Source organism: Talaromyces stipitatus, genomic scaffold (assembly GCF_000003125.1).
Source record: "Talaromyces stipitatus ATCC 10500 scf_1105507295541 genomic scaffold, whole genome shotgun sequence".
Lineage (NCBI taxonomy): Eukaryota > Fungi > Ascomycota > Eurotiomycetes > Eurotiales > Trichocomaceae > Talaromyces > Talaromyces stipitatus.
The window spans coordinates 4,392,104-4,413,044 of record NW_002990115.1 but is presented as its reverse complement, the minus strand read 5'-3'; the positions used below and the strand labels follow the sequence as shown (position 1 = coordinate 4,413,044).

At 47.2% G+C, this 20,941-nt stretch overlaps 11 protein-coding genes across 12 annotated transcripts; 7 read left to right on the top strand and 4 right to left on the bottom strand.

Annotated features, from left to right (window-relative positions):
• Positions 1–369: 369 nt before the first annotated feature.
• Positions 370–2,014, top strand: TSTA_039530 (sugar transporter, putative; the record flags this gene model as incomplete). The annotated part of the gene is made up of 2 exons (XM_002481144.1): positions 370–1,454; positions 1,507–2,014. The coding sequence occupies 2 exons, from the start codon at positions 370–372 to the stop codon at positions 2,012–2,014; spliced, it is 1,593 nt and encodes a 530-aa protein (XP_002481189.1).
• A 736-nt stretch (positions 2,015–2,750) lies between these two features.
• TSTA_039520 (uncharacterized protein) lies at positions 2,751–4,021 on the top strand (the record flags this gene model as incomplete). Its single annotated transcript, XM_002481143.1, has 2 exons — positions 2,751–2,784; positions 2,958–4,021. 2 exons carry the CDS (start codon positions 2,751–2,753, stop codon positions 4,019–4,021), a joined length of 1,098 nt encoding a protein of 365 aa, XP_002481188.1.
• A 21-nt stretch (positions 4,022–4,042) lies between these two features.
• On the bottom strand, positions 4,043–5,525 carry TSTA_039510 (uncharacterized protein). 2 transcript variants are annotated; one of them, XM_002481141.1, is made up of 4 exons: positions 5,122–5,525; positions 4,781–5,073; positions 4,520–4,733; positions 4,043–4,469 (listed from the first exon to the last, which is right to left on the bottom strand). In XM_002481141.1, the coding sequence occupies exons 1-4, from the start codon at positions 5,389–5,391 to the stop codon at positions 4,137–4,139; spliced, it is 1,110 nt and encodes a 369-aa protein (XP_002481186.1). In that variant the 5' UTR covers positions 5,392–5,525; the 3' UTR covers positions 4,043–4,136. The 2 variants fall into 2 exon arrangements, with proteins under 2 accessions (XP_002481186.1, XP_002481187.1); XM_002481142.1 differs by having other exon boundaries at positions 4,043–4,733.
• A 394-nt stretch (positions 5,526–5,919) lies between these two features.
• On the top strand, positions 5,920–7,562 carry TSTA_039500 (dimethyladenosine transferase; the record flags this gene model as incomplete). Its single annotated transcript, XM_002481140.1, has 6 exons — positions 5,920–6,037; positions 6,087–6,386; positions 6,441–6,555; positions 6,607–6,668; positions 6,724–6,776; positions 6,824–7,562. The coding sequence occupies 6 exons, from the start codon at positions 5,920–5,922 to the stop codon at positions 7,439–7,441; spliced, it is 1,266 nt and encodes a 421-aa protein (XP_002481185.1). The 3' UTR covers positions 7,442–7,562.
• A 748-nt stretch (positions 7,563–8,310) lies between these two features.
• TSTA_039490 (uncharacterized protein) lies at positions 8,311–10,881 on the top strand. Its single transcript, XM_002481139.1, has 2 exons — positions 8,311–8,690; positions 8,744–10,881. Exons 1-2 carry the CDS (start codon positions 8,598–8,600, stop codon positions 10,361–10,363), a joined length of 1,713 nt encoding a protein of 570 aa, XP_002481184.1. The 5' UTR covers positions 8,311–8,597; the 3' UTR covers positions 10,364–10,881.
• Positions 10,880–12,016, bottom strand: TSTA_039480 (uncharacterized protein; the record flags this gene model as incomplete). The annotated part of the gene is made up of 2 exons (XM_002481138.1): positions 10,880–11,026; positions 11,054–12,016. The coding sequence occupies 2 exons, from the start codon at positions 12,014–12,016 to the stop codon at positions 10,880–10,882; spliced, it is 1,110 nt and encodes a 369-aa protein (XP_002481183.1).
• Positions 12,017–12,500: 484 nt separating this feature from the next.
• TSTA_039470 (uncharacterized protein) lies at positions 12,501–13,194 on the bottom strand. Its single transcript, XM_002481137.1, has 2 exons — positions 12,987–13,194; positions 12,501–12,919 (listed from the first exon to the last, which is right to left on the bottom strand). Exons 1-2 carry the CDS (start codon positions 13,153–13,155, stop codon positions 12,540–12,542), a joined length of 549 nt encoding a protein of 182 aa, XP_002481182.1. The 5' UTR covers positions 13,156–13,194; the 3' UTR covers positions 12,501–12,539.
• Positions 13,195–13,754: 560 nt separating this feature from the next.
• Positions 13,755–16,553, top strand: TSTA_039460 (Rad4 family protein; the record flags this gene model as incomplete). Its single annotated transcript, XM_002481136.1, has 1 exon — positions 13,755–16,553. One exon carries the CDS (start codon positions 13,755–13,757, stop codon positions 16,497–16,499), a length of 2,745 nt encoding a protein of 914 aa, XP_002481181.1. The 3' UTR covers positions 16,500–16,553.
• A 165-nt stretch (positions 16,554–16,718) lies between these two features.
• TSTA_039450 (HIT domain protein) lies at positions 16,719–17,450 on the top strand (the record flags this gene model as incomplete). Its single annotated transcript, XM_002481135.1, has 2 exons — positions 16,719–16,857; positions 16,926–17,450. The coding sequence occupies exons 1-2, from the start codon at positions 16,801–16,803 to the stop codon at positions 17,448–17,450; spliced, it is 582 nt and encodes a 193-aa protein (XP_002481180.1). The 5' UTR covers positions 16,719–16,800.
• Positions 17,451–17,712: 262 nt separating this feature from the next.
• On the bottom strand, positions 17,713–18,549 carry TSTA_039440 (HD family hydrolase, putative; the record flags this gene model as incomplete). The annotated part of the gene is made up of 2 exons (XM_002481134.1): positions 18,395–18,549; positions 17,713–18,329 (listed from the first exon to the last, which is right to left on the bottom strand). Exons 1-2 carry the CDS (start codon positions 18,438–18,440, stop codon positions 17,713–17,715), a joined length of 663 nt encoding a protein of 220 aa, XP_002481179.1. The 5' UTR covers positions 18,441–18,549.
• Positions 18,550–19,009: 460 nt separating this feature from the next.
• TSTA_039430 (uncharacterized protein) lies at positions 19,010–20,939 on the top strand (the record flags this gene model as incomplete). The annotated part of the gene is made up of 2 exons (XM_002481133.1): positions 19,010–19,234; positions 19,299–20,939. The coding sequence occupies 2 exons, from the start codon at positions 19,010–19,012 to the stop codon at positions 20,937–20,939; spliced, it is 1,866 nt and encodes a 621-aa protein (XP_002481178.1).
• Between the last annotated feature and the right edge of the window lie 2 nt (positions 20,940–20,941).

Below are 20,941 nucleotides of genomic sequence, written 5' to 3'. Positions count from 1 at the left end.
TAAAAAAGAAATAAAAAAAGAACGTCGATTCGCTCGCTGCATACGATGGACGCAATCACGCCATTTTGCTACGCGAGATCGCCTTTTTCTATTGCTTCGTTTGCTGGGGATATGATGTCGACTATTTCTCTCTAGTCATAGTGTCGCTTCTGTCATGGAACCTCGAGGTGAAGTGTGAATTCATTTTTCAAGTCTTGCATCTTACGAGGTCTACAAAAATTGCTCTCTTCCTCTTCGTGTTTATCTTGTCGCTGGACTTGAGCTGGATAGAGATACGAACTCAGCTGTGTTTTATCGATATATCAAATCAATCAGTCAATCAATCACCCTGGTAGCTACTGTACAAGTCGGGTAATTCCGACAGCTACAATGGGCCAAGACACAGCCTCCAAAGATACAGGCACGAACGCGGCGCCTGTATCGAACGAAGTGGTCGAAGAAGTCGACATCCAGCAAGGCGACAAAACTGCGCTGCCTTCAGGAACCTTTGATCCCGTGTACGAGGCCAAAGCACGCGAACTCAACAAGGCCATTCAAGCTATTGGCATGGGCAGGTACCAGTGGCAGTTGTTCGTCGTTATCGGCTTTGGCTGGGCTAGTGACAATCTCTGGCCCATTGTTACCTCTTTGATTCTTACGGCTGTCGGGAATGAATTCAGGCCTAGTTACAATGCATACCTCTCTCTGTCACAGAACATCGGGCTGTTGATCGGTGCAATTTTCTGGGGTTTCGGCTGTGATCTGTTTGGTAGGAAATGGGCATTCAATTTGACTATCGGTATTACTGGAGTGTTTGGCCTTATTGCTGCAGGATCACCCAACTTCGCAGCTATCTGTGTCTTCGCGGCGCTATGGTCGATCGGTGTGGGTGGAAACTTGCCTGTTGACTCGGCCATTTTTCTCGAATTCCTGCCGGCGTCGCATCAATACTTGCTGACTGTTCTGTCAATCGATTGGGCATTTGCGCAACTTGTGGCTTCCCTGATCGCATGGCCGTTACTGGGCGATTATACCTGTCAACAAACAGACAAACACTGCACACGCAGTAAGAATATGGGTTGGCGGTATTTCATGATCACCATGGGCGGCCTGTCGATGATCATGTTTGTCATTCGATTCGTCTTTTTCACGATTTTCGAGTCCCCGAAATATCTCATGTCACGTGGGAAGGATGCAGAGGCCGTCGCTGTGGTGCACGAAGTTGCACGACGGAATGGAAAGACGTCTGATCTGACGGTAGAAGACTTGACGCAGTACAATGTACTCGCCGATGGGAGAGAGGATGGCATCCGAGCACAGCAGATATCTGCCGTGGCGGCGTTGGAACGAAATCTGGAAAAGGTCAGCTTCTCGCATATCCGCTCGCTCTTTTCCACGGTGCGGTTGGGAATATCTACCTCGATGGTGACGGCAATCTGGGCTTTTATTGGTCTTGGTTATCCACTATACAACGCGTAAGCCTTCCTCTTCTCTTCCACCTTATATATGGCTGCTGACTTTCTCCAGCTTCCTGCCGTACATTCAAGCAACTCGAGGAGCTGACTTTGGCGATGGATCAACCTACATCACCTATCGAAATGAAGTCATCATATCTGTCTTGGGCATTCCCGGTTGTTTACTAGGAGGATTGCTAGTCGAACTGCCCCGGTTCGGCCGCAAAGGTGCACTGGCTCTCTCCACAGCCCTAACTGGCGTTTTCCTCTACGCATCCACGACCGCAACAACCTCCGACGCCCTTCTCGGCTGGAACTGCGCCTACAATTTCGTGAGTAACATCATGTACGCCGTTCTCTACGCCTATACACCAGAGGTCTTCCCCACCAAAGACCGCGGCACGGGTAACGCCATTGCGGCGTCCGCGAATCGTATTTTTGGGGTTATGTCGCCGATTATCGCCATGTTTGCGAATTTGAACAGCGCGGCGCCAGTGTACGTTAGTGGCGCGTTGTTCATTGCGGCGGGATTGTTGGCATTGTTGCTGCCATTTGAGTCGCGGGGCAAAGCCAGTCTATGAGTTTTCATCTTCTGTCTTGCTCCGAATACTGCTTTCTTGTTGCTTTTAATCGATAATGAGCCCTTGAGCTAGATGCTCAAATGGAGTGCAAGACCAAAACAGCACGTGCACAGAGCTCTTCGTAATTTTCTCCCCAGGAAAAAGCCTCGGTTGGTCTTGCTTAGTCTCTGCCTAGCACTGCAGATCGCGCCACTAGTTCAGCGACGGAATTTCTGATTACGTTTACCTTCTGGTTTCATTTTATGTCGTCTTAGTGGGAGAGTCTTGAGTCTTGGTTAATAATGACTTTGTCTCTTGGTTGACATCGACAAGGATAGATGGGTGTTAGCCTGTTAGGGCAAGGCTGCTGGATCGAGATACTGCCCGCATCGATGGATCCAACCATTCCAGGAACATATTTCTGGTAAAAGAACGGGATTCCGGCGAATCTCTTAACCATCCCTCGTTTAGACAGTCGTAGTAAGAGACTCGGAAGTCCCCAGCCATGTGAGTGCGGGGAGTATCAGAGATATGCCCTACATCCCGGAAAACCAGAACGATGATGCTATTCCGAATATACGTCTGCTTTAGCGAGAATCTTATCCTATTTATCCAATTAGAATGTAGTCTAATGTTTTGTTGGGGAGATTGCAGAGCCGCGGCGAACTGGTTCGCTTCACATGTTCTGCTTTTTAGTTCGATCGGTCCGTTACATTGGTTTGAGATCAGCCTAGACTGGGGGAAATTGAGTGGAAAAATGGGGTCTTTCGGTGATTCTCGAACTGGAGAACGTGAGTACGAGACATGACGATATAAGATCGACCTTGTCCCCTCGTTCAGTCCCTAAGAACAAGGATTATCGTTAGCCCTATATAACTAACTATATCTGAGAGTTGATACCCAGCATTGTGCTGTTCCAAGCTTATTTTGTTTCTTCACTCAATAGTCCCGGCTTAGGTAATAGCAGTTGACAAAATGTCCTCGCCAAACCCTAAAGACTCCATGAAATCCACCTGGCGCCACAGCAGCAAAGACGAATGGACAATATGGCACTGGTTCTACGAAGTCCTGGGTATACATCCTACAGTGTTGGACAGGGACGTGCCCATTCATTCCAAAGAAGAACCCGTTCCTCATCTACCGGAATGGAAAGAACATCGATGGGTGCTGTTGCATGCTGTGGTTCCCTTGATATTGCACGAGACATACGTCCTTTATACGGGACGGAACTTGGGACCAGTCGCCGCTTTCTTTCTGTACGCAACTGCGTTCAAGGTCATTGCGATCAATCAGCTGCATATGCTACGTGGGTTAGGGCATAAATATGGATTTTTCGACGGCGATAAACATGCGAGAGATGGCGTTCCTGATGTCGGGGTTGCCAAAGTCGTGCATTCGCTCATGTCCACGTCCACGTTTCGGCCAATGATGACTGTGTATTTGGCATATAAGACCTCTGCAACGCCTGCAGCAGAGTTGCGCGCGAACTGGGCTTGGTTGATTATGGAGGTCAGTTTGTACGGAATAATCTTGGATTTCTGGTTCTATTGGTATCATCGCTTGATGCATGATGTGGATGTACTGTGGAAGTACCATCGTACCCATCATCTAACCAAACACCCTAATCCACTATTGACGTTGTACGCGGACACGGAACAGGAATTCTGGGATATCGCCGGAATCCCGCTCCTAACATACGGGACAATGAAACTCATGGGTATGCCCATGGGGTTTTATGAGTGGTGGCTATGCCATCAATACATCGTCTTTACAGAGTTAGCCGGCCACTCGGGACTCAGAATTCATGCTACTCCCCCCAGCCCCCTGAGTTGGTTGTTGAAGTGGTTCGATGCGGAGTTGGTGATTGAGGATCATGATTTGCATCACCGGACGGGCTGGAAGAAGAGTCATAACTATGGGAAGCAGACAAGGCTGTGGGATAAGATTTTTGGGACGTGCAGGGAGAGGATTGAGTCTGGGAAGGGGATGGTGGATTATAATAGCACTGTTGATATGCCATGGTATTAACCATTGGTCCTTTTCAAAGTTGTGAATTGTGTTAATCTCTCATGTATTCATGTTTGATATAGATAGTATTTTCTGAAAGTGTTTCCATTGCCAAAACCCGAGCAATACAGCTTGACTAGGTACTTGATATTCCATGAGGGTTCTCAGAACTACCCGCTTGAACATGCAAGTGACGCTGTGAAAGATTATCAACCTCAATATGCGAGGACGCTGTGGCTGCCGAGCTGGGATATTGCATAGGTGAAAGCTCGATTCCAGACTCAATATCATCGAATGCTTCCGATAAGGTATCACGACGGTTTCCGCCACTTCCGCTATATTCATTGGGTGCTCTCAGGCTACGAGTTGCGTTTGCTTGGCTCAGGCGATATGCTCGTATACGGTCAAGGGCGGTTTTGAAATCGTCCAAAATGACGATGTCACTGAGATATTTGAAAATGAACGATAGCTGCTTCGTCAGTTAAAATCCATGCTAGCCGATAGAGAAAAAAAAAATACCTTCCAAAATGGTTCTATTCCGGCTGCAAGGCCCAGGTCCATAACGCCAGTAACGCTTAATATGTCCAACAAAATAAAGACAAGAGATGCAAACATGGAAAATAGCATGACTCCGACACGAGGACTAATGCGAATCAGTTCGAGAAAACTGATGTTGTATATCTTGTTGATGATGTATAGTAGCAGACAGAACGTGCAAAGCCACCAAGGATCACTGCATGGATTAGTTTTTCTCCTTTCCTCATGAGTAGGAAGTAATACCGAAACAAAGCCTCCCACGGCCTTATCTTAAGATAAATCTCAGTGGCGCCGACATTATTATAGAACGCAAAGATCGAATATGTATCCACAATCCAGAACGGCTGAACTAGACACACCGTGCCGATATAGAATACTGACAACCGACGCGATAGGAACGGCCGGATTTTCATCCACGCAATGACATTGTGCAGCGACCAAGAGGCAAAGAGCAAGATTGCAGTCGTAGCCAGAAACCATCCGTATACGGGGAAGGTGGTGAATATCCAGGTTCCATGAAGAGTGGCGAGAATTAACTGAGCAGTTAGTTTAACCACCGCGGAAATCAAATAAGTAAGCTTTACCTCTGCCAGAATCAGCTTGTGGAGTAGCACGCCCTTTCTCATATTGGCAATTGTCAAGGCTGCCATGACTACCAACGATCCCACCATTAGGCCCTGACCCCAGGCCCCTAGGACCAGGGCATCTGGATCAGTAGGCCTACTGGCCGGTCCCGTGTTGCTCATGTTGTACCAGTCATAGCATAATCTTCGATATGTCGGGCTAGGCGATGGGCGGTGTATTGCATGATCGATAATTCGGCTCAAAATTGCGCGCGTAGAGCCAATTAGCATAGAAAATGAAATGCCTATGCAATATAGCTGACTGTCTTCACCTCGTTGACCAATTCATCATGCCCATCCAGCATCAAAAACGAACGACTGCGCAACAGAAGAACGGAAGGAGAGGAAGGAAAAACATCACCATCGTCTCTCAGGCTCCAGAGCCAAAAGTCCCAAGGAAAAAATTGCGGGGAAATTTTGGGCCTGGACCCTCTTTTCCGGCTTTGCTGGGGAAACAGAGTGAGCTGAGAGGATGGATGAAGTCTTTCCAAGAGTTGGGAAGATTATAGTAAGCATTCGAGATGGTCTGATTGGTCGGATCAACACGTATGACTCTAACTATGCCTTTTATGGTATAGTACAACTTAATATGGACTAGTGTTCTAACAGACGAAAAAGTCACGTGCTGATAAGATAAGGCGCGGCCCATCCACAAATTTTTGTTATCTTCACATCTGGGATACTTTATACCAACGAGACTATTCTCTTGCTGTCATATCAAGTAGGAGTGATATTTGCCAAGATAATAAGGTGTTTACAATGGGCAAAATACAACCCAAGAAGCGCAACAGCTCCTCGGCTGGATCGCCATATACGAAAAACTTACCGAGCGGGTCCCTCAAGAAGAATCCCATCTTCAAGTTCAACACTGATATTGGTGTGTATATTGTTCTTATTATATGTTCGTTTGCTGATGTTTGCAACAGGTCAACACATTTTAAAAAATCCCGGAATCGCAGATGCCATTGTTGACAAGGCAAATATCAAGGAGCATGAAGTGGTTGCAGATATGTTATCCATATCCTGCAAAACTCGAATTGCGCAAGCTGATAATATAGCACAGGTCGGTCCTGGAACGGGTGTCTTGACGCGGCGTATACTTGCAAAAGCCAAGTCATGTACGGCGATAGAGTTGGATCCTCGTATGGCTGCTGAACTTACAAAGATGGTTCAGGGGACGCCGATGCAGAGGAAGCTCAAGATTATTCTGGGTGATTTTATCAAGGGTATGAACCTCTTTACTCTATGCTCGGAAAATTTTCTGACCGGATTTGATTCAGTTGATCTCAAGGAAATTGGTCATTTCGACGTGTTCATATCCAACACTCCGTATCAAATTTCCTCGCCGCTTGTATTTAAACTTCTTGCTATGCCGCGACCTCCGCGTGTGTCAATGTATGGCCTCTGCTCTCTTTTATATAAGATAGAAGACCTAACGTCAAACAGATTGATGGTGCAACGCGAATTCGCCCAACGTTTGATCGCCAGACCCGGTGATGCCATGTATAGTGAGTGACTCTGTCCTTTTGGTTGATTATCATGCTGACAGTTGATCCAACTCAGGTCGGTTAAGTGTCAACGCACAATTTCACGCTATTTGCAGTCATATATTAAAGGTAAATTACATCGATATTGTCTCAATCAACCAGCCTAACGTTACTAGGTCGGCAAAAACAACTTCTCGCCACCACCCCAGGTCGAGTCGAGCGTAGTAAGAATAGAGCCACGGCCTGATCGACCAGACATTTCATGGGAAGAATTAGATGGCATGCTACGCATCTGCTTCAATCGAAAGAACAAGACACTCCGGTCGAGTTTCTTTGTTAAGCAAGTGCGAGAACTCATTGAGCGCAATTGGGTGACCTGGGCATCCATGTTTCCCGATCAGGTGAAAAAGGAGGACACGGATTTCCTACAGGGTATTGGTGACATTGCATTACCCGATGTTGTAATGGAAATCGACGGCGAGGACGATAACAATAACAAAGATACCCAGCTCGATGACGAAGATGACATGATGCAAGACATGCAAGATATGATATTCGGGACATCTACAACGGCCGAAAAACAAAAGAAAGACGCACCAAAGCTCTCCGGAAAGACGATATCTGTTAATGGCATCAGCGTCGATAGGGGACGATTAGTTCAACTAATTCAACTCAAGATCCAGCGCGCATTGGATAAGTTTGGATTATCGGATAAACGGAGTCAAAAATGTGATGAGACGTCATTTTTGCAGCTGTTGCATGCTTTTAATCAGGAGGGGATACGGTTTTCTTAGTGGCTTTTTTTTTCTTTCGTCTTTTTTCCGTTCATGGTCGCATGGAGTTTTGATACCAAAAGTACATACAGTTTCAACCGACAATTTCCCAGTTTCTAGATCAGAATCTAGAATGCATTTGAAAATAACTTATTGGCATTCAAGCATCACCGATCAATAATCGCCATGTGTCGAACTAATGACAATGATTTCTCGTTCACAAGGCTGGAAGAGATCATCAAGGGGTCTACCATACCCTGTGTATGCTACAAGCATCTATTAATTTCATATAATAGCTGGCGTTCAAGATATCAGCAGTGAAACTATATGACTTGAAATCGGAGGTAAAAATGATTTCCCGGCATCTATAACAATGGTTGTGCAATAAAATAGTGCAACTCAATCATCCTTTGAAAAACTGGGGTTTCAGGACACTTACTGTGACGGCTGCAAGAATCGCTGTCGTGTGAGCTCGGTCCTTTGTAGTGCCGCTCCGTGGTCTCGTTGAGCCCTAAGCCCTAGCTGGCCGTACAACGGGATATCCCTTTGTTGTTACGACTTCCTATTTAGGCACCGACGAGACGATACGCGCTTACAAAGGGCTGTAGCGAGCTCACACACAGATTCTTCCTTTCTCCTTCTTTTCTGTATGCTTAGTTTCTTGAAGATGAGCTACCCTAGAGTTTAGGCCTGAGCAAATGTCACACTTACCCTGTTTACCTACATTCCAAGGGAACACAGCCCGCGACCTCATCATCAAACCCCCTTGCAGCATCAATGCTTCTTTTTAGACATGCTACTACTAATAACCGAGAATCCGGTAACGTCGATTGGCGCATCACCAATATCAACAGAAGAGACCGCGCTCCTACATACCAAGTCCAAGGTTCATCATTCCTTCTTCTGGTAGAATATTTACGAATATTGAAAAGTCAGCATTCATCCCAGGGAAGAGAAAAACAAGTAATCGCGCGAGAAGAATGTTGCACTATGCACCTTGATAATATGAAGGCGATGCCCATTCCTCATCCTCCTTTCTGTCTCTTTCCTCTCTTTTCTTCTTGTTTTTGTTTGATGATTTTTCGATTCTTTCGACTGTCGCTCCTTGTCCAACAGTTCTAACTATTACACGCTCTTTTATTTGATCGATTCCTTTCTCTACTGACTTGCGCACAATATGGCGCCTATTCAATTTTTGTTTACGTCGGCTCTTGTGCTGTCGGCGGCCGTTGCGGCTCCTATCAATGCTAACCATGGAAAAGTGGACACAGTAAGAGCAATATTGAGAAAGAGTCTGACTAAAGTGGACTAATTGAGAGACAGACCACTCCTAGCAAGCACCAAAGCGAACCGATACGCATGGCGGACCCTGTCAAGTCCAGCGTCCCTGTGATGAGCATGGATACTCAAGCTATGAAATCGTCTGCTGTTGCGATGGCAGTTCAAACACCATCAAGCAGTGATAATGGCCAACAGAGCGACGGCGTTTTGGGTGTCTTCAACAAGCTCCCTCTCAAACGCGGTGAGGAAAATCGTCGACAGTTCGAAGAGGTCACAGATTTATTGACCAGTATTAACTCCATTGCCAAACGTGATGAGCTTGAGGAACGCCAGTTGGGGCTGGTGAAGAGTGTACCTGAGACTGTTGGTCAGGCTGCGCAGGTGGAGAAACTTGTCGAGGGTCTTCCTATTAAACGTGATGGCATCCTCGGAGGTCTGGGAGGACTGGGTGGTGTCCTTGGAGGTTCTGTAAAGCGAGAGACGGGGGAGGCTAAGACTCATGATAAGGCCTACACCGAAAAGGCGTTGAAGGGCTTCCAGGGGTGGCTTCATCATGGGTCTAAAGATCATAAGGAGAAAACCCCTGAAATACCCTCAGCCGCGGACTCGATTGGTCTTGGTGATGTGGTCAAGCGAGGTGATGCCGCCGATCCTGTGACAGGTCTTCTTAATGGATTACTGGCGAGAGATGCGGAAGAATCTAAATCTCACGATGCGACCCACACCGAAAAGGCCTTGAAGGGATTCCAGGGGTGGCTTCACCATGACTCAAAAGATCATAAAGAGGGAACTCCCGAGATACCATCAACAGCAGATTCGATCGGACTGAATGATGTTATCAAGAGAAGCAGTCCCGCCGATCCTGTGACCGACCTACTCAGTCTGCTTGCTAAGCGCGAAAGCATGGAATCCGACGAGAACGCGGTCGATGGACTCGCTAAACGAAGAAGTCCCCTTGATACTGTCACCGGACTTATCAATGGACTTGCAAAGCGCGAGCACATGGAAACTGATGAGAACATAGTCGATGGACTCGCAAAACGAGGCGGTCCCCTTGACACTGTCGCCGGACTTATCAACGGGCTTGCAAAGCGTGAAATGGTTGATTCACTAGCCACCTCCGAGGATGTTGCAGATGCACTTGATGGACTCGCGAAACGCAATGGGTTGGATTCCGTCGATCAACTCATCAAGGGTCTCACAAAGGGCGGGCAATTGAACAACGGTCTCAATATTCGTCAACTAAATGTTCTCTCCACATTGGCGACTGGTGCATTGAGTAATGCTGGTTCGGCGGCTGGTCAACTTGGAAAGGTAGCAGCTGGCAAGTTTCGTCGTGGTAATGTCGATGCAGGGTCGATGGCGGACGCTGCTACGGCTGGAATGAATGTTGGAAATCACAAGGCAGGGAAGGATAATGGTGAGAACAGCAGTGACGTGAATGATGTCGCGGAAGAGGTTGCTGAAGGGGAGCATGCATTGCACGATGCAACTGCCTCGCCCGAAGGACGTTTGGATAGGCGCCAAGTACCTCCCATTGCTGGTTCTGATGCACTGAGCATTGTCAAGGGATTGGTTGCTAATCCAAATGCTGCATTAGACCCGGTCACCAAGGGTATATTGGTTGGAGGGACTGCATTGGGTAATCTTGCACCTCAGTAACCATGCCTTTGTTTGGATGACACGTGGAGAGAGGTTTCCAGAGCCGAGCCGACGTATTAAGTGTTGAAATATTATTATGTTTATTTGTGAATTGGGTTTGAGTCCTGCGTGTCATCCTGTGAATGACTTCAGTTCTGGCAGTCCGTCCTGAGTGAAGTTAACTCACTCAATCAGGCATTTTGAGTTGAAGAGCTGCGTTTCATACCTACTCGGGCCGGTCAATTTTGTTATATATCGTTTGAAGTTTTGAATTGATGTTTCATAGTTCAACATGCTCTGTATAGGATGCTAATTCCGATTCTGTCATAGTGAAAGCTGATCGAATGCTGAGTCAATTAGGCCACTAATGTATAAAAGGTCAATAATGAATTTGTCAACGTAGCATTTTTGAAAAAAGAATGTCACCAGCATAAGCTAACGCACTCCAAGCGAAACGGATTAAAAGTATACAACCAGGTAAAAGTAGGGTATCATCACAGAAAGCATTTGCAAGAAATTAGGAACCAAACAAGGCCATTAGTCATCAAAATCCATATCGTCAACCTCCACACGAGAACCAAGTGCTTCTCGACCTTCGCGAATAAGTGCTTTGAGTTGGTCGTTCATCTTTTGGAAGCTGGCGTCCTCCTCACGCTCACGCCGACGAACTTGAGCTGCGAAACGCTGGGCTTCCCTAGACGCTGGACTTACTGGGCCAGATAATCGCGTGGGGCTAGTGGGTTGCTTTTGGGGAGTAGATGGACAGCCGGTTGGCGATAAAGGACTGTTGGATATAGGTCGGGAACCATGTAGAGTAGGCCGTTTAGTGATTGGTCGCTGAGGGTTTACGGGTGACCGTCGTGACTGGGGACGATGAGCTGTGATTCGTCGCGGAATTTTGCGCGAAAATTGCGTAGAACTTGGACTTTGCGCAAAGAGGTTCAACGACGATGACTCTGGGACAAAGACCCAGGTCTCTTTGTCTCGCAGTTGTTCCGCATCCTCGTCGGGATATTGTCCAGGAATTGATGTCGATTCGTGTGCCGTGTCTGAAGTGAGTTGAGACGTTGCTTGCCAAGTACTCGCTTCTTTGGGTGCAGGAGTTGGCGTTGAGACCTGATAGCTATTACCACCGCCAGCTGAGAATCCACGGAATGCATTCGTCCAGCAAAAATCCCACACTTTCCCCACGACGGTGAATACCGCTCGACCCCAACCTGGTGTCGTTGAAGACGGCGCCGGTATTTGTTGTGTAGTCATCTCGGTAGCCTCGCTGTGACTACGCTTGCGACTTCCAACGTCTTTATTCCCAGCTGTAAGTGCTGGTTGCTGGTCCCCAAGAAGTGAATTATAACGATATCGGTTTGGTCGATAGTCTACTTCCTCTGCTAGCTTTTCTCTCCTATCTTTTAAGTCGAGTTGTCGCTGGTCTTCACCACCATTCGCAAGAATATAATCTGTATTAATCAACAACGATGGGCCTTCGAGTTCGGTAGAGGACATAGGATCCCAAGCTGGACTGCGTACGACTGGTGCATCACGCCGCACGCGTTTTCGGGTCGACTCGGTGTCGGGCGAATAATAAATCGAGGAAACAGAAGATGGAGTGTGAGGAGGGCGAAAAAGCTGGGTCCGCATCCGGAAGGGCGTATCGTAATCTGGAAATGAAGCCATTCTTTGTCGGACCCTGGCCGGACAGGGCGTAATCGGTGAATAAACGCTACCTCAGTCGACTTCTGGACAGTACGAAGGCGAGTCACGAGACAAAGTCATTTAACGAGCAGAGATCTCTGGGTAGTAAAACGACGCCAAGTCTGCGGAATGATGATATGTATGTCGTGTATATCGTATGTACAGAGATGGAGAGGTGTTGGATGGAGAAAGTGGATGGAGGAAGGCAGTTCGTGAAGCATCAGGCTTGTTTACTTTTTGAGCTTGGTTGAATTGTAGCCAATTAAGTATTGCTATTTCAGCTAATGCGGGGCTTCCCCAAGTCACTTGATTTTCCCCAGATCCACCAATCAGAGTGCGGCTAGTCATGTGCTCCTGCTTTTTGTCTTCTTTCTCCCTCTAGAATATATATATATTGCTTTCAGGGATATAGGAAGACTCCGGTTAATGCAGTATGTTCATCAGCAATCAAACGGCTTGTATTGGTCAACTCTATCGAATGCAACTACACTGCTTGAATTCACCCTTACAGCTTCTGCTGCTTCCAAGTACGACCAGCAGATTCAAGTCCATCTTCACCGTCAACCAAAACACACCATCCCTCGCTGCCTGCACCTCCGGGACCCCCAATCACGGCCTCAAAGTTGGATCGCGCATAGTCCAGCACCTCGTCGTTGTATGTACCGGGTTGAAACCATACCGCTGGTATACCTATCTCGTGAGCCTCTTTCAACAGCTGAATTGTTACCGGAGGTGGCGTGACAAACGACAGCGAAGTCTCGGTAGGCTGAGTTAGTGATTTCGGGGACGATGCGACAGAATATTCTCGCGAGGGCAATCTGATGGTTTGTTCACGGGGATGGATCGGAGTCACTGGTAACGAGTGCTGGTGATACCATGCAAAGACTAATTACAATCAGCAAATAGAACTAATCTTAGCATGACAGCTGTACTCTTGCATGGAAGAACGCACTCCTATAGCCAAACCTGCTAGGATCGTTATTCGCACCCGCCACGGCGAACTGAGGCGACTGGAAGAAGCGCGTAACTGCAGCCTCAGTCATTCTGAGAAAACGATTTCCTGAAGTGGACTGTGATCGAAATGAATGAGAAAGAAACCTGGTTATGTGGCCTGAATGCATCAATTAGACCGGGCGGGAAACGTTGAAGGTTTGTAGATGCGGGGCGGATCACTAATGATGAGATATATATATATGGCGCAATGGGACGAGATTAGTAATTTGTTCACCATCGCCAGCAATGCATTTGATTGACATGCGATGAGAATGATATTCGAAGGTTCCGGACTGATCCAAATTATAGGCATTCTTGCTTCTGGTTGCAGCAACCATCGTGTATGTCCTGATTTATACCAGAATTGCTTCTGTAAGTTGCTTTGTCTGTATTGGGTTGTTGTTCAACTTGTATACACTTTCTGATGTAGAACCTCTATGTATGTAATATTGCGAGACCCGCATCGCTTTAACATCTGAATGGATTTTCTTAAGAAGCTGCCTAAGTAGTTCATAGTAGAAATTAATTTGTTGTTCTAGATCGAAGTCTTCTGTATGCGCCAAATCTTAGCCGGCATTGGTCTTATCTTATCGGCCCCAGGCACCCACTCCGGATTTCTCAAGAAGTGACGCCACGCATTTTCTTATCCCTTCAATACACCAACACACATCGCGAATAATCAGAGTTTCTGTGTACACAATACACAGAAGTTCTGTCCACAAAGTCGATGCCCCCGTTCATACCAACGAAACGGTCGATATCTCCTCCAAATCGACCCTCGCCGCCCGCGAAACGGCCCGCAACCAAGAAACAGGTCGTACAGATTTTAGAAAGCTCAGATTCATCGCTCAGCGATGTATCAAGCGATGAAGAACGGTCGGATGTTAAGAAACCGCTGATCAAGTCAAAAGGAAAGGAAGACAATGTTGACAGCGTAGAGAACGACGACCATGATGAGGAGAGTGTGGATTGGGAAGATGCGATGGATACAACTACCCCCAGTGCTTATGCTTCTCATGCCACACCCGCTCAAGATGTTGAAATTAGAGATCTTGAGTTAACGTTGGATCCGATGGCGAATGTGCGGGTTACTAGCTTGCTCGATACGAAGAAGGGCCCGTCTCAGATTGAACGAGCGATTCGACTGAATACTCATAAGGCGCATGTACAGTGCTTGCTCTTTCACAATGCTATTCGGAATGCTTGGTTGAACGACAAGAAGGTCCATGATATACTACGAGGGCAGCTACCTGCCGGTATTCAAAAGGAGGTTCAAAGATGGCGAGTCGCGTCTGCATTGGATCCTCCTCCACCGCCTCCACCGCAAAAGAATGTCGATACAAAAACGAAGGCTGATAAAAAGAAAGGCTCAAAGAAGAAACAAGCTGCAGATACTCGTAACTGGGGAGAAGAGGCAAAGCGATTAGAACCAGGTCAGCCAGACATGAGTCACGGTGATCCTATACTACAACTGTTACGGGTCTTAGCGGCTTATTGGAAGAGGAATTTTAAAGTAACAGCTCCTGGCCTCCGGAAACATGGATATTGTTCTGCGGTGAAACTGGAAGCTATCGTGTCATCTTTTAAGAATGGAGATCACAACCCACTTGTACACGGCGAGCGTATATCCGACCGACACGAATTTCGTATACTTGCCGAGAAACGACAAGGCTCGCGTGATGTTGGAGCCCAGCTTTTCACAGCGCTTCTTCGATCATTAGGAATTGAGGCTCGCCTAGTCTCAAATCTGCAGCCGCTCGGGTTCGGATGGACTAAAGCTGAAGTTGACACTTCGGAGCCTGTACAGTCGTCAGAAAACGCCAAGAATGCCGTCGCTGAGAGTAGTAGCGATGAAGAAATTGGAGCAGACGAAGAAGGTGACGCAGAAGGAAAGTCTGCTAAAGCTAGGCAGTTGGACCGCGATCTGCCATTCCCCGTTTACTGGACTGAAGTAGTGTCGCCCATCACACATGAAGTCATTCCAGTCGACCCGTTGATATTAAGCAACCCAGTAGCTGCCACCCCTGAAATGGTGGCTGCTTTTGAACCCCGAGGAGGGCGTGCCGATAAAGCAAAACAAGTGATAGCTTATGTAGTTGCACATTCTTCAGACGCCACTGCCAAGGATGTTACCACACGCTATCTACGGCGTCAAACATGGCCAGGAAGGACAAAAGGATACCGACTGCCAATGGAGAAGTTGACTATCAAGCCTTTTAGGAGAGGTCCCACGTATACAATCGACTACAATTGGTTTCGGGAAACAATGAGAGGTTACATTCGTGCTGACAATCAACGGACAGCTGCCGATGATATTGAAGATGCGAAGGACCTTGTTGCCAATCAGCCCGAAAAGAAAATTGTCAAGAAGGAAACAGATACCCTACAGAGTTTGAAAGCATCCACCGAATTTGTTCTGGAACGTTTTCTTCGCCGGGAAGAAGCACTGCGACCTGGTGCCAAAGTTGTACGAAAATTTGTTACCGGAAAGGGCGACAAAGTCAAAGAGGAGAATGTTTATCGTCGTGCGGATGTTTTGAGATGCCTGTCCGCCGAAAGCTGGCACAAGGAAGGTCGTCGACCGAAAATAGGGGAAGCGCCCTTGAAGCGGGTACCTATAAGAGCAGTTACCCTCATGCGGAAGAGAGAAGTAGAAGAACTTGAGCGACAAACGGGAGAGAAGCCTCTACAAGGTTTATATGCTAGTTACCAGACAGAATCTATTATACCGCCTCCCATCGAAAACGGCATCATCCCGAAGAACGAATATGGAAATATTGACTGCTTTGTTCCTACCATGGTTCCTCGAGGGGCAATTCATATCCCCTGGGGTGGAACCGTGCGAATCTGCAAGAAGCTTGGTATCGATTATGCCGAGGCTGTTACGGGATTTGAATTCGGAAGCAAAATGGCCGTGCCTGTTATTGAGGGTGTTGTTGTTGCGGAGGAGAATGCAGACTTGGTACGGGACGCTTGGCGCGCAGATCAAGAGGTACGCCGCGAGAAGGAGAGGCTCGCACATGAGAAGCGAATTTTGCAGACTTGGAGAAAGTTCGTTATGGGATTACGCATCATGGAGCGTGTTCGCGCCGAATACGGTGAAGATGGCGATGCCGAACTTGATAACCCGTTCCAACGAAGACGGCCGACTGGAAAATCTGCGGATACGGTACAGAAGCCGCCTGACGTTGAACGGCATGAACATGACTACGAAGAAGATGAGGATCATTATGAAGATGCGAATGCTGACCTCGGCGGAGGCTTTCTATTGCCTGATCACGACGATGGTACGAATGATTTTGTCGTCGAACATGGTGATGGACCTCAGCGCCAGAAAGTAGAAGCTTCGATGGACGTTGAGGGGGAAAATCATGAGTCTGATGTTGGTGATGTGGAGATGTCTTCACCAAGTGAAGAGGAGTATGAACCGCCCCCTCGAGGCTCAAATCGGAGACGGAGACGTGGTGGTTAATACTCATGAGATATTGTATACAATTAGGTGCAATGTAAGATATAACGTTTCTTCAACTCATCAATGCATGTAAGGCAACTACTAGTTAGAAATCTATATAGTAGAAACAATTCACGAACATAAGAATCTTATCTTATCAGATATCAGCAGTTCTCCACTTAGCTTGCAGCCAAGGCACGCCTGACATCTGATCTGTTTCTCACAACCCAACACTCGTTTCACCGTGATACTATTTATTGCGACCTAGTTCAAATATCGAACTTGAGGAACTAGCAAATTTGACAAGAAAGAGTTACAACCAATGGCACCCCTCGCCAAGGGACCGATTTATTTTGGTCCCTTTTTAGTAACGTCACAGGTGAAACAAATCAACACAAGTATGAACCAGCACATTCTCATTCTGACTGTCTCTATGACGCTGAATAGGTTTTTTACCTGACACCTCTATCATTCGCCCTCGTCAACCTCAAACCCATCATTCCAGGACACGTCCTCGTCTCCCCGCGTCGCTGCGTCCCACGAGTCTCCGACTTGACACCCGACGAAACTACGGATTTATTCCTCACAGTCCGCAAAGTCGGGCGCATAATCGAGCGCGTTTACGGCGCAACAAGTCTCAACATCGCGATACAGGATGGTGTAGATGCGGGTCAGAGCGTGCCGCACGTTCATACTCATATTATTCCGCGAAAGAAGGCCGATTTAGATCATAAAGGTGGTACCGATGCGATTTATGAGATGTTGGACGGGGAGGAAGGTGATATTTGGAAGATACAGAAGGAATTTAAGCAGCTGCAGGAGAGTTTGGCTTTAGGGACGACAGGCGAGAAGAAGAGGAGGACGAATTTCCCGGCTGTGGATAATGAGAGCAGGACCCCGAGGACCGCGGAAGATATGGAGCAGGAGGCAGTTATGTTGGCTGCAGAGATGGAGATGGAGCGTGATGATTGAACTCATACGCTAATTGTATCATTCGCAAGTACATATTTGCACCGTCCATGACAGTCAATCGCCTTGAATTCAATGCCAATGTCTATTTATCAGAGCCGAACTAATACAACAGACAACATCCATGCAGCGCCGTGCCTCTGAAGTGTCACAAGTTAAGAATATGAACAAATCTATTTACAGCAAGACAAACTCCTTCCCTTTCCGACCATGGAATATGAGAACCTGAAAAGAAAACCTCGATAACCGTATGACGAGAGTGAAATTATGACTGGTTCTGCCAAACATGTTTCCGCTCGTTCATGATTGCATCCGCCCACTCCTTGATCTCTGGGAGAGTAATCCGATTCGCAACATGCGCGAATTCCGACAGGTCTTTTCCATGTTCCCGCTCGTATTCCACCATCTGCAACAAAAGCTCAATCTTATCCACATCATGCACAAACTTCGATTCCAGCGTCTCACTATCCTCGTATTCTTGGAATATGCGACGAATCTCCGGACCAGAAAGTGTGCCGCCAGGAACATTGCGCAATAACGTCTGTTCAATATAATCCATAGTCGCTGCTTCGCGGCGTGCCTTTTCGGCTTTTGTCACGGATGTGTCGACGGGGGTGATATCGCCGACTAGTGATTCGGCCATATCGTGGATTAAGGCCATTTTTGTGCAGTGTGGGACATTGAGTCTGGAGGATAGAGAGGGCGGCGCAAGCATAGTGATGATTGCCATGCGATACATGTGGTCGGAGATAGATTCGGCGCGATCCAGGCCGAAGCGACGCCATCCCTCGCGCTTGGTGGTTTTCAGGCGCTCTAGGAGGTGGAAGAAGGGGATTGGGGAGGAGCTGTTTTCCTCTATGGGGTGGGGGATTGTAGAAAGCACTGTATTTTTTGCGCAAGTGTTTAGGATATTCTCTGCAGTGCAACGAGATTGGAGGAATCTCTACCTGTCCATGGAGTCCATTCTCCCTTCTGGGAGTCCGCGGAGCCCATTGCGAATTAAACCACGAATTGAAAAAGTCCAACACAATTCTAGGAAGTGTCTTCTGATGTGATGCAGGGTAAAAGGTCCGAGGACTTTTGAAATAGCGAATATTAGCGTAAAGACTGCAATTAAAGCGAAAAGACGGAATAAGAAGCAGAGGGGAAGCGACTGATAAATATGCAATCAGTGGGGCCTGATAATCCCGCTGCAAACACTGCAAACACCATCTCTTTGTTGACATCACTGTGCTGGAGGGATGTTCACTTTGTCACTTAACTACTTACATTGCTGCTGATAAACAGATAATGCAGTTCAATGCTATGCAAAGGATATTGTCTGTCTATTTATTATTTGTCTGAAGGGAATAGGACAGAGATGTGCACATAAGGGCCTTTGATGTGGATCTACGAAACAACCAATCAGATTGGCTTCTGCTTTGTTGACATCTTAATGTCTCAGGCATACCAATAACTTACCGCCTCAACAGCTTTCTTCTTCTCTTCCTTCTTTCTTGGAAGCTTTTCATGACCAATGATTGATATTTTGTCACGGATTGATTGATCTCCTGTCCCATCCTATGCAGACACCCCATCCATCAACTCCATCATGGCCCGCCCCATCTCCAGTCACCATCTTCCTGCGCAATGTCCACCTACTACGCCTTGACCAACAACCAGATTGGCCGGGCCTTTCTTGCAAGCTGTTTTCAGGTGGCCAAAAGAGCCAGACACAACGAGTGAAGAGCGTGGAATGGGTGCTGTACCATTTATTTCTCTTGTGGGATCCCACCGAGACGAAAAATGTACATCAACAACCCCCGCTTTACTTTCAGTCTGTGTCCGATGCTTACTACTTAGTGACCTCAGAAACTTCGTCCGTTTTTCCCACCATTAGAGCCACTGCAGTCTGTCAACTTACGTGCGGCTTTGTTTCGGGCCTTGTCAGACCTCAAGAAAAATGGCGATCTCGGACGAGAGACCACTGTGCGCAAAACCATGCTGGATGATTGCAAAGGGTCGAAATTCGAGGAAGTCTTAGCCGTGTTTTCGACAGCAGTACTACGAAAGGTAGTTTGTGAGAATCGACGAGAGCCTGGACTACGACTAGCTTTTTCTAAAAGCCTGACTGACACTGAATTGGAGGAACAATTGGTTCCTTTGATACTAGCTCACCATTCCTCCCTTGACAATACGAAGCGAGATCAGGCGAAGACACGAGAAAGTCATACCCAATTTTCGAAGTTTCTTGACGAAAAGACAACGGAACTATCATCCTGCTCGAAACGTAAACCGCGGCAAGCTGGAGTATCTTCTCATTTCGAGAGACTGGCGCACGACGTTAAGGCTAATTGGCTTGGCAGTCGTAATCTGGTTGATTGTTTATTGACAGGGGGTTCCACTACCGAAAAGGATGCTTTCCTTGAGTTATCGTTCGAAAAAGCATGGAGTCGTGTCAGAAAAGGGAACATCGATCAATTGGGTCTTTCGCCCAATGTTGGCTTGCTACAGGATCTGGAGACTCATCTTACCGATCAACGACGACGGTTACAGCGACTGAAGGATTATAAGAAATCAACATACCGAACTGAGAAAGGGAGTGAAATGGTGCAGACAAAATCTCACGACAAAAGCCAAAGTATCACGTTCAGAGACCACCGGACATTGACAGTGGCCAGCACTTCTAAATTTATACGGGATGCAGTCGAATATAGGAATCTATTTGGTGAGCATCAAGCCATAATATCGTCCCTTAGAGACGCTTTATCCGAGGTCAAGGGTATACAAAATCACTATTCTGCGACCTTGGTAGAGCCTTCTAAAAAAAGGAATCCGAAGAACCACCTCACATTATCACCCATACCGGATACTGAGCGATTCTCTCCGTCGCCCTCACCTAGTGTCCAAGTAACCGATTTTGAAAATGAGCATCGCGCGTCTATTGACCCAACTATAGACGATACCGTGCTACAACCACCGCACGATACTAGCAATCAGTTTGATTCCTTTATCAAGGAAGTCCACGACCCCGTTTCTTTTAAGGCCAATACCTCACAACCTGAACTACCATCCGACAGGGAAGGGGAGGTTGATGTTCCTCCCCTTCCTCACTTTGAGCCCCACCCGGCGTCCTTATTGGAACGAACAAGGCAGTCAATGTCTTTACTCCCTCCCCAACCCACTTCACGATCCCGGGCTCCTCGAGAATCCCTTGCTGCGCGGCGCCAATCGCAGCGTTTCCCTATCAACCAATTCGCTACTCCACCAAAAGAACAACCAGAGCCATCGCGTTCAGGGGCCTCCACGCCACGAGATGAACTTTTTACCGAGGAAGCGGAGTATGCTAGCATATTCAAAAGTCGACCTCGTGTTGCGCATAGTCCGCTTATGTCACCTGCTGTTCATGTTGGATTTGATGATGGTGATGATGGTGAAGATTACATGGAAGATAGTGAGAGTGCCCTAGACCTGGCGCTCATTGGATCACCGCTTGCAAGTAAAAAGAGATGATT